The 20,986-nt window shown below is 36.9% G+C and overlaps 1 protein-coding gene across 3 annotated transcripts in view; it reads right to left on the bottom strand.

Moving 5' to 3' along the window:
* Positions 1 to 20,986, bottom strand: part of Pla2g4a (phospholipase A2 group IVA) — a 147,342-nt gene that overhangs the window by 83,725 nt on the left and 42,631 nt on the right. For 2 of the 3 annotated variants that reach the window (XM_004862779.3, XM_013078904.3), the window contains one exon: positions 19,504 to 19,585. In XM_004862779.3, coding sequence (XP_004862836.1) covers positions 19,504 to 19,585 — 82 coding nt within the window. Of the gene's footprint in view, positions 1 to 15,462; positions 15,680 to 19,503; positions 19,586 to 20,986 lie in introns of all 3 variants that reach the window. The other variant, XM_021242894.2, reaches the window with a different exon arrangement.

The raw sequence follows: 20,986 nt of genomic DNA, 5'->3' as shown, positions 1-20,986 counted from the left end.
ATAATGACATTCATCATTGGAAATTTGCACCTTTACTTAGTCTCTCTTGGTTCTTATTTTTCACCATTGCCCAGCCCTCCCTTCAACCCCTTCATTCCTCCCTATTTACAAAGACTTTGTTCCTATTTTTCCATTTCCTCATATTAATCCCATTCCCTTCTATCCTTTCCCCTACCCCTCCCACTTCCTTCCCCTTTGCCCCTTTTCTTTCTATTTCACATTACCTATTATACATTTTAGACCTTATTTACACTTTCAGCTTCTCACACCAGAGAAACTATTTGGTATTTATACATGTGTGTCCTATATATTTCACTTAAGAGTATTGCCTCAATGTGCAACCACTTAGCTATAAATGTCTCTAATTTCTCATTTTTTATGGCTGAGTAGTACTCCATTTTATAAAAAAAACACATTTTCTTTATCCAGTCTCCTGTTGATGGGCATTTGGGCTGTTTCCAAGTTTTAGCTATCACAAACTGCGCTGCTATGAACATGGGTGCACATATATCACTGTGGTATGATTCTTTTAATTCTTTGGGGAAGATCCCCAGCAGTGGAATAGCGGGGTCAAATGGGACTTCCAGTCCTAGTTCTTGGAGGTATCTCCATACTGATTTCCACAGTGGTTGCACCAGTTTACACTCCCACCAGCAGTGGAGCAGGGTTCCTCTTTCCCCACAACCCCAGCAGCATTTGTTACTGGTTGATTTCATGATAGCAGCCCTTCTTTCTGGAGTGAGGTGGAATCGCAGTGTTGTTTTCATTTGCATCTCTCAAATGACCAGTGATGTTGAACATTTTTTCATGTATTTATTTGCTATTTCTACTTCTTTGTCTGAGAAATGTCTGTTCATTTCAGATGCCCATTTTCGGATTGGGTCTTTAAATTTGGGAGTTCTGATCTTTTTAAGTTCTTTATTGATTCGAGATAGTAGACCTTTGTCTGAGGAAGAGCAGGTGAAGATTTTTTCCCACATTGTGGGTTGTCTCTTCACACTGCTGGTGGTTTCTCTTGCTGTGCAGAAGCTTTTTAATAAGAAGAGATCCCACTTGTTGATTGTTTGTGCTAGTTCACGGGCAACTGAGGTTTTGTTCATAAAATCTTTTCCTACACCGATGTCTTCAAGGGTTCTACCTAACCTCTGTGCCAACTGGTTCAGAGTTTCTATTTTAATATTAAGACCTTTAATCCATTTCGAATTTAGTTTAGTGCATAGAAAGAGATATATATCTAGTTTTAATCTTTGGCAAGTTGAAAGCCAATTTTTCCAGCACCATTTATTAAAGAGGCTATCTTTGCTCCAGTGAGGGTGTATGGCTCCTTTATCGAAGATGAGATGGCTGAGTGTGTCTGGAGTTGTTTCTGCATCTTCTAATCTGCTCCACTGGTCCTCAGGTCTGTTTCTTCACCAGTATCATGCTGTTTTTATCACAGTTGCTTTGTAGTATAGTTGCAGGTTGGGGATTGTGATGCCTCCTGCCATGTCTCTGTTGCCTAGAATTGCTTTTGCTGTTCTCGGTCTGTTCTTGTTCCAAATGAATTTTTGGATTGTTTTCTCAAGGTCCATGAAGTATGCTGCTGGGATCTCAATTGGAATTGCATTAAATCTATATAGTAGTTTTGGAATTATGGCCATTATCACTATATTAATCCTTCCTATCCAGGAGCAAGGGATGTCTTTCCATTTTCTGATATCATCTTCAATTTCTCTTTTCAGAGTGCTATACTTTTCAGAGAAGAGTTCTTTGATTTCTTTCATTAGGTTGATTCCTAGGTATTCCATTTTTTTGGATGCTATTGTGAAAGGAATTGTTTGCCCTATTTCTCTCTCGGTGAGTCTGTCATTCGTGTAGAGGAAAGCTATTGATTTTTACGTGTTGACCCTGTAACCAGCTACTTGACTGAATTTGGTTATTAAGTCTAGAAGACTTTTGGTGGAGTTCTTGGGGTCTTCTATGTAGAGTATCATGTCATCTGCAAATAATGACAATTTGACTTCTTCATTTCCTATCTTTATTCCTTTTATTTCTTTCTCTTGTCTAATTGCCATGGCTAATGTTTCCAGAACTATATTGAACAAGAGTGGTGATAGTGGACATCCTTGTCTTGTTCCTGATTTTAGTGTGAAGGATTTCAGTTTTTGACCATTTAGTATGATATTGGCTGTTGGTTTTTCATAGATGGCTTCTATCAGTTTGAGGTAGAGACCATCTTTTCCAATTTTTTGTAGGGTTTTTACCATAAATGCATGTTGGATTTTGTCAAATGCATTTTCTGCATCTATGGAGATAATCCTATGGTTTTTGTCCTTGGCTCTATTGATATAGTGTATTACCTTGATTGATTTGCATATGTTGAACCATCCCTGCATCCCTGGGATGAATCCCACTTGATCAGGAAGTATGATCTTCTTGATGATCTTCTGCATTCTATTTGCCATTATCTTATTAAGGATTTTTGCATCTATGTTCATTAGTGAGATTGGCCTATAGTTCTCTTTTTCAGTTGGGTCTTTCTCTGCTTTGGGGATCAAGGTGATGCTTGCTTCCAGGAATGAATTTGGGAGTATTGCTTCCCTTTCAATTTCACTGAAGAGTTTAAACAGTAGTGGCAGCAGTTCCTCTCTAAATGTCTTGTAGAATTCAGCAGTGAAGCCATCAGGGCTTGGGCTTTTCTTAGTTGACAAGTTTTTAATTACGTTTTCAATTTCATTGGTTGATATTGGGTTGTTCAGAATTTTTAGGTTTTCTTCTTTCAACTTTGGTAGTTCATATGTATCTAGGAATTTGTCCATTTCTTCTGTGTTGTCCATCTTATTGGCATATAGGTTCTGGAAGTGGGTATTGATGAGCTTCTGGATTTCTGCTGGGTCTGTTGTAATTTCACCCTTTTCATTCCTAATTGCATGGATTTGGGCCTTTTCTTTCCTTTTTCTGACAAGGTTGGCTAAGGGTTTGTCAATTTTGTTGATTCTTTCGAAGAACCAACTCTTGGCTTCATTGATTTTTTGTATCATTCTCTTAGTCTCCATTGCATTGATTTCTCCTCTGATCTTTATAATTTCCTCCCTTGTATGAGCTTTGGGGTTGTCCTGCTCCTCTTTTTCTAGAAGCTTGAGGTGCAGCATCAGGTTGTTTAATTGAGCTAGTTCTGTTTTCCTAATATGTGTATTCACTGCTATGAATTTCCCTCATAAGACTGCTTTCATTGTGTCCCATAGATTCCGATAGATTTTATTGTCATTGTCATTTAATTGAAGGAAGTGTCTGATTTCTTCTTTAATTTCCTCTGTGACCCATTGGTTATTCAGAAGTAGGTTGTTCAATTTCCACATGTTTATGAAATTTTTTGAGTTTCTTTTGCTATGGATCTCCAATTTCATTGCACTATGGTCTGATAATATGCAGGGGATAATTTCAATTCCTTTCCACTTACTTAAACATGTTCTATGTGTGAGTATGTGGTCTATTTTGGAGAATGACCCATGTGCAGCTGAGAAGAATGTGTATTCTGATTTTGTGGGGTGGAAAACTCTATAAACATCTGTTAAGTTCATTTGTTCAAGAGTTCGATTGAGTTCTAGTATTTCATTACTTATTTTTAGTCTAGTTGATCTATTTGTGACAGTGGGGTGTTGTGGTCCCCCACTACAATTGTATTAGTGCATATATGACTTTTCATGTCTGTTAGCATTTGTTTATATAGTTGGGTGAACTAGTGTTTGGTGCATAGATATTTATGATTGTCATCTCTTCTTCTTGGATTGTTGCCTTTACAAGGATGTAGTGTCCTTCTTCATCTCTCTTAATCAGTGTTGGTTTGAAATCTACTTGATCTGCAAAGAGGATAGCTACTCCTGCTTTTTGGGGGGTTCCTGTCGCATGGACTATTGTTTTCCACCCTTTCACTTTCAGTCTATTTCAATTTCAGTCTAATTCAATTCCTTTTGAATTAAGTGTGTTTCTTGTATGCAGCACATTGTTGGATCTTGCTTCTTGACCCATTCTGCCAGTCTATTTCTTTTGATTGGTGAATTGAGACCATTAACATTGATGGTTATAACTGAAACATATTGACTTGTCATTGCCATGACTTTTTCTTTTTGTTGGGTTCTCTCCCTCCACATTTAATTCCTTGTCATGCCAGATGGGTTCATTCTGCTTTGCTTCCTGGGGTTGTGATCCTCAATGTCTCTTCCTAGGATATTGTGTAAAATTCCTTGGAGTGCTGGTTTGGTATTCACAAAGTTCCTAAGGTGCTCTTTGTCATGAAAGTATCTTATTTCTCCATCCATTTTGAAAGATAATTTTGCAGGGTGCATCAATCTGGGTTGGAGGCTGTTTTCTTTTAGGGCTTGGAATATGTCACTCCAAGCTCTTCTTGCCTTGATGGTTTGTGTTGAGAAGTCTGCTGTGATTCTGATGTGCTTTCCTTTGTATGTGATTTGTTTCTTTTCTCTAACTGCTTGTAGAAGTTTGTTCTTCTGTTGAATTTCTGGAATCTTAACAATTATATGCCTATGTGTAGATTTTTTTTGATCAAAGCTATTTGGAGTCCTATATGCCTCACTTATCTGTATGTTAAGTTCTTTTCCCCTGCTTGGGAAGTTTTCTGCCATTGCTTCTGTGAAGAGATTTTTTATGTCATCTGCACTCTCTCCTGTTTCTTTATTGATGCCAATCAGTCTTATGTTATTCTTCTTTGCATTGTCTAGCAGCTGCTGGATTGATTTCTCGTGTTCCCTTATAATTTTGAAGTAATTTTTCTTTTCCCGGTCATTAATTGCAATATTATCTTCTATATCTGAAATTCTGTCCTCACATTGGCTCATTCTGCTATGTAGACTTTCAATGGAGTTTTTCATCTCCTAGAAATCTATTTGCATGTATTTTATGGATTCCATTTGTTTCCTATGTTGGGATTCCATCATGTTCCTCAGCTTCTCTCTAGATTTGTCAATCATGTCTTGCACTAGGAGCACAATCTCTCCTGTTATCTGAGAAATTATTTCTGATTTCATTTTTTCCAGATCTCCTTTTGTTGCCAGTTCAGTGGGTCCAGGTGGTTGAGTATCAGAGTGTTCCATCTCATTTCCCTTTGGGGTTGCTGTAGGTGATCTGGAAGTCTGGTTTTGAGATTTATGTGTGTGTTTTCTCATTTCAATTCAGGGGGGAAGGGGGTGCTGTTGGCGCCCGTGAGGATCACCTCCTCTGAGCTGGGAGAGGTGGAACATGGGGCAGGAGCGGCGGTAGACATAGTGGCCCAGAGGCCCCTTCCTCTGGGCTGGGAGCAGCAGGAGGGATGGTGGCTGGGAAGCCCCTTCCTCTGGACCAGGAACAGTAGGACTGCAGCTCAGAAGCCTCTACTTCTGGGCCTGGAGTGGTGGGAGGGATGGTGGCCCAGAAGCCCCTTCCTCTGGACTGGGAGCAGTGGGACAGAAGGTGGCCCAAAAGCCCTTTCTTCTGGGCTAGGAGCAGCAGGACAGATGGCGGCCAGGAAGCCCCTTCCTCTGTTCCAGGATCAGTGGGATGATGGCTCAGAAGCCCCTACCTCTGGGCCGGGAGCGGCAGGACCCAGTACCACGGTCTGGTGGTCTGATGTCCTCTGCGTCTTTGTAGTGTGGAACCAGGTGGCTGTACAGAGGAGTTGGGGGGGGGGCTGTCCAGTGGATTGCTCCCAGGTCGTGGACTGATTCAGAGTGTTCTGCATGACTCATGACCTCGGTAGGGCATCCACAGACCTGCCTGTCTGCAGCAGGCTGACCTGTCATGTTCTGCGCGACTCACCACCTCGGTAGGGTGTCTGCAGACCTGCCTGTCTGCAGCAGGCTGGTTCAGTGTGTTCTGTGCACCTTGTGATCTTGGTAGGGCATCCACAGACCTGCCTGCCTGCAGCGGGCTGACCCCGCGTGTTCTGCGCGACCAACTTTTTACTTTTTGAGAGTATGTCTCCATGGTCCTGATATTTTGTCCTGACACCATTCTTTTGTATTTTAATATAAATCACTGTTAGTCTTTTCTTCCTAGTGTATTTTTACTTCACCTTTATTTCCAAGTACCAAATGGAAAAAAATTCCTGAATCTTATCTTATCTTCCTAATCACAACTCCCAAGAACAAACAGCAGGACAGAGGAACGGTTGACAGGTAGCAACCCCCTCTCCCTCTAGAAAGGGCCCAAAGTTGGAGTGCTTGGCTATAGATACTTTAAAGCAATTCCTGGGAATTGCCAAAAGTGCAGAAGCTAAAAAAGAGAAAGTTAAATTGAAATTTTTGTTACTGTCTATATTGTCGTTTTACTTAAATCTCTATGATACTGTCCAGGAAGGAAACAAAAATATTTTTGTAATCAGTACCTATGCTTAGAACATTTAAAATACTTTTAATCAAAGGATGTGATGTTTCTTGCACTCTACTTACACAGGAAATAAAGAGTAACTCTCCATAAATGTGTATTAGGAAATACATCAATTTATTTATATTTTGAATTTAGTTGTATGTATTTAGCTCTATATTAATTCCACTCCATTGTAGGCTAGAATATTTTTTTCACTTAAACAACAGACTATAGTCCTACTGATATCTTGGCTGTGGAATGTGATCCTTAGATTTTTCGACCTCTGCCAGTAAGAATCACCAATTTTTAATAAGAGCAACGAGAAAAAGTCTCTCTAGAAATCTGCTGTGAGAGGCAAAATCAGTAGTTTAGAATTACTGCACTAAAGGAAAATGCAAACCCTTGTACATGACATTTATTCACTAGAACAAACCATATAATAAGCTAAATTCCTTAAATAACATATATTGGATATTATATCAATATTTTCTTAGGGTATTTGTTCTCCAAACTGAAATGCCCCCACATCTATTCCACACATTAAACATCTCCCTCAGCTGCAATGCTTATCTCACTCTCCATCCAAGCTGTAGAGTCCTCCCTGAGACTTACTGCCAAGATTTTCCCAGGGGATGACTTAAACCCATTTCATCTTCCCACCCCAACTGTGAACCACTGAGAGGCAAAAGGCTGCAAAAGAAAGCAACCCAGTGAGGCAGTTTTGACTTCTAGTCTCAATACACAACAGCTGTGAGGTTCTGAACTTAACGCCTCTAAATTTCTTTATGTGTAAGATTAAATTTTAAAAAACACATATTTCATAATGCCACTTAAGTGAATAAAGTCCTAAGAACTGCTTAGTATTTTTGTTTGTTTAATTAACAAACCATTTATGTTGTCCACTCTATGTCATGATTTCATTTAATCCTACAAGAAACCTAGGAGGAAGGTAAAAATATTATTCACATTCAAGAGCTGATGAAGCTGAGACACAGCATAGCTAAGTGCCTTGCCCAAATTCACATGTCTAACAAACAGCAGAAGAGACATTTGGACCTAAGCATGACAGTTCCAACACCTTGCTCTAAACTTTGGGAAATGCTTTCTCTTTGTTATAAAATAAACATTCAATACAGTTACCTAACATGGATATTATCTTTATTTCCCTTGTTGTTCTTCAAGGGACTGAATGAGTACTAAGCAAATGGTAGACATTGAGCATTTATTGATGAAGACATTAATAAACAAGAAAGTGCCCTGGGTTATATTTCTTTAACATACCTTTTCTAAAGTTAAAATCTCAAAACTATTATCTCATTTTGCATCTGGAGATCTGGATTATCCTTAACACCAAGTAAAAATGCCTATGTCTATAATTTTTCCAAAATATTTCATTAAAACATTTTGATAAGGCTGGGATTTAGCTCAGCGGCTCTGCACCTGCCTTTCAAGTGCAAGGCCCTGAGTTCAATTCTGGCAATAGAAAAGAAATTTTTTTGATATATGAAGAGAATAGAAAAGTAATTCCACTAAGCCAGTAGAATTTTCAGACTCTCAAAATATTCCCAGCTAAGTTTATAAATTTAATACTGTCATTTCACTATCTACATAATTTTTTATTTTTATGAAACAGTTTAATCCTTAAGATACATTAAGCATTAGCATATAGGAAAATATTATATTATAGGAAAATATTATATTATAGGAAAATATTTCCTTATTAGCATATACAAAAAGTATTTTCACAAAAATCCTCAAATTTTTAGAGCAGCAGAGGAATCCTTTTTAGAATAGAAACTTTAGTAACATACTGTCCTTGAAATTTAAAAAACATTTAACCTGAGTTTTACTTGAATTCCATTGGATTTTAATGACACCTTTTCAATACAGAAGTGATATATGTTTTTTGGCAAAAAGAATTTACCTACCATAAGGAAAGAAGGCTGTCTACCACTCAGCTTTAAAAACATAACTAATTAAAATGGCACAGCTCTTTTACTTCATAGAATATTAATATGTTAAATTATATAAATAAAAATACGATAAGTAATTTAAGATGAATGCGCTCATGTATGAGACACATATGATAAATACCTAAATGAGTAGGATCCATCACAGCTAGATCTTAAAAAATACTGAATCGGTAATATACTCATTTTGATGAGATCCTATTTTCTTACACTACAGGACCACTGCTGCCAAATATACTACTGAAATCTATTTCTGTTCATTCTATTTAATTAATGGAATGAAAATCCCCCCAAAATCAACTGATGTTATTGAAATACCATAGAATGGTATTACTTACTGTATTCACCAGACCTAATATACATTAATACATACATACACATGGACAGACAAAAAATACTGATGAAAGTTAAATAAGAAAAATAACTAAATGTACTCATAAACAATTTGGCAACTTTATAAACTACATGACATTCTAGGTGGATGAGAAGTAGTATGCCTTCTTAACACATTATATTTCATCATAACATTTAAAAATGGAAGATAAGAGACATGGATTATGGGACACATTACTCATCTTCAAACTATCTTCCATGAAAAGACCATTGGGAAATTATTTAAATATATTTAGAGGTTTTAAAATCTTGGGTGGATACTCAAAAACATTCCAAAATTATGAGTAAACTAAAAATCATTTTCAGTCAAAATCCAAAAGCAGATAAAAGGAAATGTTTAAAGTAGAAAAAGATACACTTAGGGGACCAAGTAGCTGTAGGCCAACAACAAAGCCACTTTTAAAAAATAAGATTTGAGGGCCGGAGATTTAGCTCAGTGGTTCTGGCACCTGCTTCACAAGCGCCAGGTCTCAAGTTCTATCCCCAGTACCAAAAACATAAAAAATAAAACATAAGATTTGAAACTCCATAATTAACCTAAGAAAAGATTAATTAATGGAAAGGTACTATAAGGTTTTCTGCATGTTGCATCAGAAAAAATCTAATTAGCTGTGTATATAAATAACAGTAATCTATAATAGACAAAAAATGAAATTATTTTTCAAATTTTTCTCTATCAGTGGGCTGAGGATCTAGCTCAGTGGTTCCACCTGTCTTGCAAGAACGAGGACCCAAGTTCGACCCCTGGTACCAAAAAAAATTTTTTTCTCTATCAGGGCAATAAAGAAAATAATTTTTAAGAAGATACTACTACTTGCACATTTTCATTTATTCTACTCTTTCTTTTCAGTTTTCCCTATGATCTTAATACTATGACAGACTCAAGTTTATGCATTAATTCTTTTTAGGAAGCAAGGAAACCACACGACCCACCTGATTACGCTCCGACGAGACACAATTTAAACAGTCTGGGCAGTTGGCAGAGATGCACAAGAGCAAAACCATGCTCCAGTGCTTTCAGAAAAAGCTAAAGAATGAAGGTATCATTCCATCATTTCTTTCTCTCAAGCTGAGAATGAAGGATCTATAAATCTTCTCAACATAGAAATTCAGAATAGAAATGTCTTGCCTCCAAGGTGAAAAAAATCTACAAGTTATCCAGTGCACAAACAACTCATAAGAATATTATTTTGTTTCATGATATGATAATGTTGAAGGAATACATATGTTTTTATCTTGGTGTGTGAATGATTTTAATAATAATAGACAATATTTACTGAGCATGTACTATGCATCACAAATATAAGTGTTTCCTATACATCAGGTCATTGAATTGTCACATCTCCAAGATGAGGGAAGGAAGACGGAAAAGCAACTCTTCTGAGGACACAGAGCTAGTGAGTAATCTCGCTCTGGAGACCAAGCTCTTTCACCAATACGCTCCGCCTTTGCCCTGAGCTTTCCTGAAGTTCTTTTTTCCTAGGGAATTATTGACATTTGGTGTTGAAAGCCAGATCTTTTGAAGAGAATCAATCTGGTTAGTCCTAGAGTTGGGATTCAAGTTGCTACTTTAGAAAGACAAGACCAAAAAAATGAGGGCAACCTTTCCTAAAACTCTTAAGGGTTTGAATTTCTTGCATTTTAATAAACCCATGCTTCTTGTCTAGTGTTCCTGGCATCGTGACCACAGGATAGCCATGGGGACTGAGCTCTGAGCACCACCATCAACTTGAGAATGAGTGTAGGGTCTCCAGTGTGGTGTGTAGAGTCAGGAGAACACTACATTGCCTGCCAAAAGTGAAAGACCAGGATCCATGAAAACAGAATCCAGCAGAAGGTTGGATGCCAATCATGGCCAACACTAAGGCTTACAGCCAGCCCTACTCCTAGTTTACAGACAGTGCTAAATGTCTAAAATCCCTGCAGGTCCTTGGAGAAAGGTAGACTACTGACATTCCCACCATCTAGCAAGCCAGGGCTCAGAGCAAAATTAGTATGATTTAGGAAAGTCATGTAAGGTGAGATTTTTGTGGGCCTGAGTATGAATAAGGAGAATGTCCACACCACTATACTGTAATGTGTTAACTTCAAGGGTAATTGTTCCATAAGAGTGCAAATACTTGACACTCAACTACTTATAAACGAGTACCCAAAACCAACAAGTAAAGGTACTTTAATAGTTATTTCAAATAATCTTACAGAGGCTCAATGTGCATTCCTAGAGTCACAAGGCCAACATCAGAACTGTTATTGATTCATCTCCCCTGAAGGTAGAAGTGAAAGCACCTGTGTTTTTTCTTTCCTCCAGACCAGTGGCCTAGGGCATGCATATTATTTGTTTTCCTTTTAAGACAAAATATGTTAAAGTATGAGTTGTTGTTTTTTTTAACTAAAACCTCAGAATTCAGGTTTAATTGCAGTGTTGGCACTTTGCAATAAGTAAGTAGCTTTGGGGTTGCATTTTGAGCGCTGCTCTCTAAAAGATTCACCATCACATCTCTAGACTATGAAGTAATACAATCACAAAGTTCTTCATGAATTCCCACATGAAGGCATGTGACAGAAAGGACTGTAGTAGTGTCTCATTCTGTTTGAATCAACCGGTTTAGTATGTATATTCTCTGACATTATGTGAAAGCAAACACATTTTCGATAGCAACAAGGATTTCAAAAGCAGTAAGGATTTATCTAAACCTCATCCAGTTGCCACACTCATACCACAGCTATGCTGCATCTCAACAGGTCTTTGCAGAAGAGAATAAAAACAATGTTACAGTGGTTAAAACCAGTTTGGGGAGTTGCCTATCTCATTTATTTTTCAATTTTTATTTATATTAGTACATATTTACAATACATAATGATTATGTCCCTGTGGGGAGTTGGAACAAGTATGTAACACATCTCAGTTCTTTGTTATTCCCTTGCCCTTCCCTCCATCTCTTGGTACCCTTCTCATTTGCAAAAAAACCTATGTCTCTAAAAACAAACAAACAAACAAAAAACATTCACTGAAGGCCAGAACTGTAAAAGGAGAGAGACTACCATACCCATTATGATGAATAGCAGTGACTGACATTCTAAGCAGGTATCAATCACCTGGTTGGGGGTCAACGTCTTAACCCAGCCTCTCCAGGAAAGATCCCTGACCCACCCTTACTGAAAATCCTTGTACACTTGCTATGTGACTTGCTCCCCCATTTGATCCCCATTTAATCAATATTACCTGTTGGTCATGGTTTTGTCCCACCTCATGCCCACCTTGTAAATTTCCATTGGGTCTTATAGCTTCATCCCACTTTGTACCCACCTCACCACGTGGCTTTGCTGTATAAAACATCTTTGAAAGTGGGGCGGGCAGGCAACCCACTTTCCAATCCCCCTTCTGTCTCTCTTAGGCAGAAGCTTTCTTTCTCTCAATAAATTGTTCCTACTCTAAAAAAAAAAAAAAAAAACTATGCTTCTTTCCTATTATCTATCTTTTATTTTGCTGTTTATATTTTGGGTTTCTCATATAAGAGAAACTATAATATTTAAGCTTGTGTATCTGATTTATTTCACTTAACATTAACAACTGAAACGAATGGAAACTTCTAAAAAGAAGAAGTACAAATGCCCAATAAATACATGGAAAATGTCTATAATGGCTTGTATCTTGATGTTCCCCCCAAAGCCTCATGCACTGATAGGTGAGGCTTTTTGGCAGTGGCTGGATCTAGGATGCATGAATGCAGATTAAGGGTGTGATTCTTGGATTAAAGGTGTGTGGATGAGTTCATTAACTGGTTTAGTTTAGTTTAGTTCTAAATGACACCACCCAAAAGGCGAGTAGACTGGATGGAATATAAAATGACAGAAAGAAGTTACTGCTGCTGCTGCCATGGTTGCTTGCTGCTTTGCTGCCTTCTGCCTGCCCTGCTATACCATTGACTGTTTCTCCTCTGCAATGTCCCTCTGCCATGCCACCCTGCCATAGAGCCAGCTAACTATGGACTGAAATTTCTAGAAACTGTGAGCTAAATAAAGCTCTTTTTTTTTTTTTGGTGCTGGGGATTGAACTTGGGTCCTTCCAATGGCAGGGCAAGCGGCGGAACCACTGAGCTAAATCCCAGCCCTATATAATAAAGTTCTCTTTTAACATTGGTTGCTGGGTATTTTGTCTCAGCAACAAGAAAAGTAACTAAGACAATGTCCAACATCACTGGCCATTAGATAAATGCAAATTTAAGAAACACTGAGATTCCATCTTAATGCAGAAAGAAAACAAAAGTGAGCAAAGCTGCAGGGGAAAAGGAGCCCTTCTAGACTGTTGGTGAGAAAGTAAACTAGTGGAACCATTATGAAAATCAGTATTGAGATTCCTTAAAAAACTCAAATTAGAAATTCCACTTAACCCACCTATTTCCCTTCTAAGTATCCTCTCAAATGAGTTAAAGACATTACAGTGATACATTCATACCCATGTTTATAGCAGAACAATTTATAATAACTAAATCTTGAAAGCAGTCTATATGTCCATCAACACAGGAATGGATAAAGAAAATGTATGTACACACAATGAAGAAGGATAAACTTGAGTCATTTGTAGGAAAATTTTGGCACATAAAAGCAGCTTTATTGCTGGGTTTTTGCATACATTCCAAATATCTCACCCAATTACAAATTAAGTCGAGGAAGCATTAAACACTATTAAAATATTTATGGGCTATATCTCTATATTTGTGAATATATATGTTTATATAGGATCTCCCATATGTTTGACCATTTGACTTTAAGTAAGCACTATAATCATTGGAATAATAAAAATAAATGTTCTTTTTTTATTGCCTGGAATCTGCTCTGATCATGATTCTACTATAAAAATAATGTCAGAATTTAAAGATGCAACTGGTTTGGGTTTAAATCACTGGTGTTTATTTCTATCAGTCTTGTCAATGATAATATAGGTAGCTAGATAATTAGGAATACTTTATAGAAATTTAACAAATAAATAGTAAGGTAATTATGGCATTTTATTTTTAAAAAATGAAAAATTAGTAAAAAACAAACTCTTAGAGCCTTTGCTCCATTATGGAGACTTTAAGACTCTGTGCTGCACAAAAGCCCCATTGCGCCGAGGGTAAAATACAAGAAGCTGTCTAGACCTCTATTTCTACTCCAAGTGCATGTTCAGAAGTGTCTACAGTGTTTGTGTGGCAGAAATGTGAAGCTACTCATACCTACTGAATCAGAATCTGCATTTTGAACTAGATTTCCCAGTGATTAACATAAATATTAAAATTTAAGAAACATTGTTTTGGAAGATTAAGTCTACCTCAGACCTGCAAATGATGCAGCTATTTGGAAATTAAGAACTTGATCTGGGCCTTGCTTTGAGTTCACCTGAAATAAAATATTGTTTACACACAGATTCAGTCATTACAAAAAAGTAAAGTCTTATGTTCTTAAGAAAATCTTAAAAGAACACTGTGAGATAGCAAGTAATACAATCTTATAAAACTTGTCTTAAATAAGATGAGTTCATATTTCTCCCAAAGATATTTATTTTTCCTTTAGATTTAAATGCAGACAATCAGCTCCACTGTCTCCTGAATAAATATGAAAAGTGAGATCCACCCTCAATCTGATAATTATTCTTGGAAGCTCCAATTCTTATCATCTAATTCTGCAGAGAGATGAGTTCAGTGTGTATTTAAAGAGACCAGACATACAAAAATTCTCAGTACATATCTGTACCTGGGACATTAAAAATATATAATATTCACATGGTATTTTATCATTTAAAAAACACAATTTTCTTAACTGATCTTAGAGAAGGAAGCATGGTGCCATCTAGTTCTGAATTCAGAGACAAGCCCTCTTGTGCTCTCCCTAGCACCTTTTAGAAGGAGCAAAAATTCAGTGAAGTAACTACCACATCTGTGTAAGCTATTTCATTTGATTATAAAATGAGGGTTTTGGTCAGTTCCATTTCATATAGGCCCAGGGAAAACTCCGACCAATTGAAATTCTGATAGATGAGCCGAAATTCTGAAATTCTGATAGATGATAGATAGATGAGCTACATAGAAATATTAGAGGCAATCAAATAGGGCTAGGTCCTCAAGAGGGTCAGGACAAAGGTGAAACACACCACAGCTGCTCCACAGACACATTAGCTGAAAGATAAAGATAAGGTGACCAGATAATATGCTTGCTCAAAGAACAAACACTGGGCCAAATGCAGTCTAGATAGACATCAACCATGCCAGTGGGTGACCAGAGACCTCTGGACCCACCACTTCCTAGGAGAATCTTTGTTCTTTCCATCCATACTTGTTACATGATTTGTTTCCCAATTGGGCCACCATTACCTAAGTGACTACACTTGTAACCTTATTAGATGTTCATAGCTGTGGCCCACATTGTATCTTATAAAACTCCTCTGTAAAGTGGGGTCCCCAGGCTACCCACTTGGGACTCCTCCTGCCCTTCAGGAGCTTTCTTATCAATAAATATCTTCCTACGCTTATCCTCCATTGTTCCTGGGACTCATTCATCGATTTCTAGAGATCAAGAACTCAGCATATCATACAGTTAACAGGTTGGTAGATACAATATTTCATATTTCATCTCGAGTCTTATTTCCTTAACACATCCACCCAACACTTACGCCCTAACTTATGTCACCACACTGCCTGTTATGTGTCACTTCTACAATTTCCTATATAGCTTTAGAAGTAAGAGTTTTATTAAGATCTCCAAGTTAAGGGAAACTACTTACTTTTGAAACAAGAATATGACAATGCTTTTGATTCAAGTGTCAATTTGAACTTTAAACTGCTTCCTCGTATGAATCTTGAACATAAGAATGGAAAATGGGGTTGGCACTACATTCTGCAGATAGATGGTACATTTAGTGTCAGTTTTCAATATACGGAGATTAGCAATCATCTCTAGGAAAGGGCTGGTGATGGTGTTGCTCTTGCTTGACTCAGTGCCTTCAGGTGAAAACAAGGAAATGAGTGGGAAGTTATGATTAAAATATTTCCTCTGTCCCCTCAAAAGACAGTTCATAGAGTACTACTGGATTTGTTGTGATAATTTTAACAATGTAGGAGACTATTTGTAGGCATAACTAGTTAAGATAGAATAATTCACTAAGGAATAAAATAAAAATTGATATAATTTTAATGTTATCTAAACAAAGAAAACTAATATAGTTTTTCTTAACCAGGAAATAGTTTTTGTTTTGTGTGGTATCCTTCAGAAAGTCCACATATACACAAACAAAACAGAGAACCACAATAGTAGTCTTCCATTCTTCTTTACCAACAAATAGAACTTTATGGAAATCTGCCTTTTAAAATAAATGTAGACACTATAAAAACAGAATAGAAGGTAGGATTCTGTTATCCTGGTCTTTTGGGTCTTATGATTTTTTTTTTGTTTTTGAAGTTCTATTGTCTGTCTTTAAAGAACTGTTATATACAAATATGCTAAATACACCTTACATACTTGGTAGTTTGTATAGGTCAAGCTCATCAAGCAATATCATCAAAAACCTTCTCAGAATAGTATACCCATATCTTTTCCCCACCATAGCCTCTTAAAACTTCTCAAAAATAAAGTGTTTTGAAGTGTAAATTATCCCTTCATTCTTTTAAACTAAACATCAGGAAATTCATTCCTCAAAAACTTCTTGAACTTTTTCCCTATCTCTGACTTCTTGCAAACTCATTATGCTTTTATGAGAGGTTGGCACAACTCCCCAACCCTCAGAAAACAAATGCCACATTGAATTACAAATGCTGAATAAATATTTTAACATAATGCCTTAAGAGTGCCCTTTCTCCTGTATCCACTCAATCTCTAGCAGCTATTTCTTCCGTAGATCTTTTACTTTAAAATGGGAATGCCTATAGTTACAGTCTAATTTGTTACACTTACGCTACAGGGATGCATAATGACAACAGCATTACTCCCTTCCTCGTACATTAGAATAAATGACCACTGTCCAAGTCCCAGGGGCCTATAAAAGGAATTTGATCCATACCTTTTGAGAGGATCGCAGAGTATGGAATTTGAACTGCTTTTAGACTCATCTTAAACATAGTGACGCCCATTTTCTCTATATAATAGAATTCAACATTGAAACCAAAGGGCTTTTGCAGCTGCTTTGTCTAGGAGATAACAACTATATTTTTAAAAGTCAAATTAGGCCTGTGCTTTGCATGCCTGGTGAGCTACTGGCATAGTGTTTTAGAGAATAAAGAATGACTTTTTTAGCTAACAGCACAGACTGTTGGGTTGTAAGGTCTGTACCTTTTCTTAAGGTCACAGGGGTGCTGATCATTAAATATGCCTTCTAATGGGCTTCTCTTTTGCAGGGCATTTTTTTCCACTAATCCTATTTAAACGATGAAAATGCAAAGAATTGAAAAAAAGCAAACAAAACAACTCAAAAAAATTGGCAAAAAATATGTTTATATGGGCTAAAGTCTAAAACTTCAAATGTGAGACTGATTCAGAATTGTTTGGAAGAGACTGCCCTTGCTTTCCTCTTCTCCGATGAAAACCACTGCTCATCCAAAACCTGTGCCATTAGATTCTAGCTCTCCTTCTTCTCCTTACTTCTGACATTTACCAACTTTCTGAAAAGTTTTATATTCATTTCTACATGCACTGATGGCTTGGACAAAGAGCTCACATTCTTTCTTTTAGGATTTAACTTTTCTCTCTCTGTTCCCTTTTCCATTGTGTTTCAATGAGCCCAAGTCTTTTTAAAATTCTTTTGTTGTTTCAGTGAGCCCAAGTGTTTTTTATTCTTTGAAACAAACAAACAAACAAACAAGTATTCTCCACATTATCCTCCAAAATATTTAATATGCTATGGTCAGACTATTTTTAAATGAAAGTCCAATCGTGTGACTTACTAATTTAATGCCATCAAATCCTTTCTTTGCACATTTAATAAAATATCAGTCCTAGTCCTTATCTTGCTAGTCTTGTGTCTCCTCCAGTTCAGGGCTTTGCTATCTGTTCAGTAATGTTGGATCTGTTGCAGATTCTGAGAAGCACCTTGCTCTTCTGCTGCCTTTGCTGTCTCCTCTCCCTGAAATTTGTTGCTGTCACCACCAACATATTCTTTCAGATATTGGTTTAAAAAGAAATAAGAAGCATTATATACGTGTACAAACTCCCCACAATACATGTAAACATTATGTATTACAAATATGCACTAATACAAAAATCCATAATAAGAAAATATTGGTTTAAATGTCACATCAGAAGGTGTGATATTATGATATATATTCTTTGATTTTAGTCCATTGCTTTGGGTTTATAACTCCCTCTCTGAGGCAACCCATAAAAACTAGAACTTCCCCTCCTCAAGGGAGGTCACAAAAACTCTTTCATTTTTCCCCCTTGGAGCCCCGCTAGGGAGAAGTACTCTGATCTCCAGATAGGTCTTAAAAACCTCTATCATTCCAGAGGAGTCCTCCCCATGTACTAGACGGAAGAAAGCTACATAAAGAGGCAAAAAATCCTAAAGCAGACAGCTCTTGCTGGCTTTCCCCACCCAGTCCATTAGTATTGGATATGGAATGAAGTCTGCACAATCACCCAAAGGACAAGGTTCACAGAGCTTCAGGTAGCTAAACACAAAAATGATCCTGAAGGGTGATACTTGAAGAAAGCATGGCAGTCCTGTACCCTTTCTTGTGTACTTCTCCCTGTGTATTTTTTCATCTGTATCCTTCAAAACAAACCAGAATGAGTGTTTCCCTAAGTTCTGTGAGCTGCTCAAGCAAATTAACCACACCAAAGGAGGAGCTTATGGGAATCTGGACTGATAGCCAGGTTGATTGAAAGCACAGGTAAAACAACCTCAGGCTTGCAATTGGTATCTAAAGTATGTTTGGAATTATGGGGAGATAGTAGGAACTGAGTCCTTGATCTGTGGGATAGGACAGTATCTCCACATAAATAATGGCAGAACTGAATTGAATTAGAGGACTCCCAGCTGGTGTCTGCTCCTGAGCTGGAGAGAAATCCCTGGACATGCTGTGTCCAAAAGTCATCTGATTGCTGTGTGAGTCAATTGTTTGATGTTGAGTCCTGTTGATTGTTGTGAGAGAGCAAAGGAAAACAAAACAAACAACGAATATGTAGGGAAGACTTTCCTGTTTTCCATGGTAATAAATTATAATCTTATTCTTTCTGCAAAACTTGTTCAAAGGGCAAATTATCCTTCTCATATTTTGACAGTAATCTAAATCCACTAGCACATATTTTTCTTTACATTTCTATCTCTATGAACCCCAATCATTTGAATTTCAAGAGCAACAAGGAAACTCATTTTTTAAAGCAAGGAGAATACCACCAACTTTATCCTCAGACTGTGGTACGTGTCATTCCGGGCTGTCCTACACCAGTTTCTATAGCTATCCCATACATAATAAACACACTCAGAGGCATAAGAAATTAACTGTAGTTTTACTCCTGTAAGCACAGTATCTCATGGAGGCAGCTTGTCTGAAATCTTGATTCAGAACTCCCTCCAAACAGAACTCTGGATTGCAAAAGATGACAATCACACACTAGTCATTTTGTCTGGTGGCAAGTGCTTTCAGCTAGTGTGAAACCAAAGTAAAATGCTATTCTGACAGCTATCACCACCAGAGCACTGTTTGAAATGCGAATACCCAAATATAACCATAATTAAAGAAGAGAGAGTTCCTGGTTTGTCAAGGAAGTCAAGCAACTGAAAAGTGAACCATAACTAAACATTTTTAAAAGTAAAAACAAACAAGATACTTACGCATGTCACCAAAGGCCCCCTTTGTCACTTTGGTGGCACGTAATACCACTACTGTGAATTTATGGGAATACTGGTGCTCCACCTACAAGTAAAAAATAGCAAACTTAAATAAGCTTTCAGTATAGAATCTCAGTATGTCTTGAGACTAATTAAAAATATTCTACCTGAAAACAACTAATATGCATACCAGAAACATTGTTTGATGCTAAGGTAGTTCCTTTTCCAACTCTTCTTTCCCACCATAGAATAATTGAGAAGTTTAGATCATGTTTTCAAATGTCACTACAACATTACTAGGAGCCCTTCTTTGCTGTAGATTTATCAAGTACTCCAGGGGGAAAAATGTAAATTAGGATTTAAGGCATTCTAGGAACTCAAGCAGGCTTTGTACTAACTGACCAGGAAGCCCTGGCTTAGAAAAGTAAACTCAGAGCAGAATGTTTGAATAACCTAAGTTAGTTTTTATTATCAATCCATACAATCAAAAGTCTTTATCTACAAGACACTTCTAGGGCAATTTTCAAAGTAGTTTGAACCCAACACAGTTTATTCATAGTTTAGAGAAACTACGTATATTAATGTCAATGTTTTCTTTTTTTTTAACAAAACACATACCACAGAGCTGAGGATTTAGCTCAGTGGTATCGCACCTGCCTCGAAAGCACAAAGTCCTGAGTTCAAACCCTGGTACCAAAAAAAAAACCACACACCACAATGTTAAAAGTTCCTATTAACCTAATAGATTGCATTTACATTATAAATATTAATAGGTAGAAGACATTATTAAACACTTAACCTAGATGAGTATCAGTTATCAATCAAGCCTAATCATTAAAAAAGAATGGAAAAGCTTGAACTCTGTCAAAGATAACTAAAAAGATGACAAAATCTTTACAAATCAGCCATTTTTTTGTTTAATTTTAGAAAAGTCTTTCTCACTAAATTTTTATAAGCATATGTACCAGTTTAAAAAGTCTGCAATTAAAAAGAAACTAAGATAATGACAACACTGTGAAATAATTAACAACAATCTAAAAGTAAGAAGGGAAGAAAACATTATAAAGATAATAGATTCATAATGATCATCAGGAGTGGGATATAAAGTCAAAAGTTATGCAGTACTCAGCGGCTTCTGAAGAAATCGCTCTTTCTAAACAATAAATAGTATACACATAATAGCATTGAAGAAGAGGTAAAGAGGTGAAGTCACTTATATCGAACATATCTTATTTAGAAAGGTATGCTAAAAATACTCAAGGCAATGCTTACTCAACTTTATTTTCAAAGGGATAAGTATATAATTACATTTACAATAGTAATTTAAAAAATCAAGCATAAATTCCTTTTGAAGAAATGTTAAGACTTGTATTCTGAAAAACAAAATATATTTGAACCCAACTGAAAAACCACTACATCAAGAAAAGATATACCAAATGCATAAGTGGGGATCTTTAATATTGTTAAATTGGAAATACTTCTCAGA

This window comes from Heterocephalus glaber, unplaced genomic scaffold (assembly GCF_053883595.1).
Source record: "Heterocephalus glaber isolate CG9 unplaced genomic scaffold, H.glaber_assembly_v1.0 deba00001600, whole genome shotgun sequence".
NCBI classification, from domain to species: domain Eukaryota; kingdom Metazoa; phylum Chordata; class Mammalia; order Rodentia; family Bathyergidae; genus Heterocephalus; species Heterocephalus glaber.
This window is presented reverse-complemented; position numbering and strand designations above follow the sequence as displayed.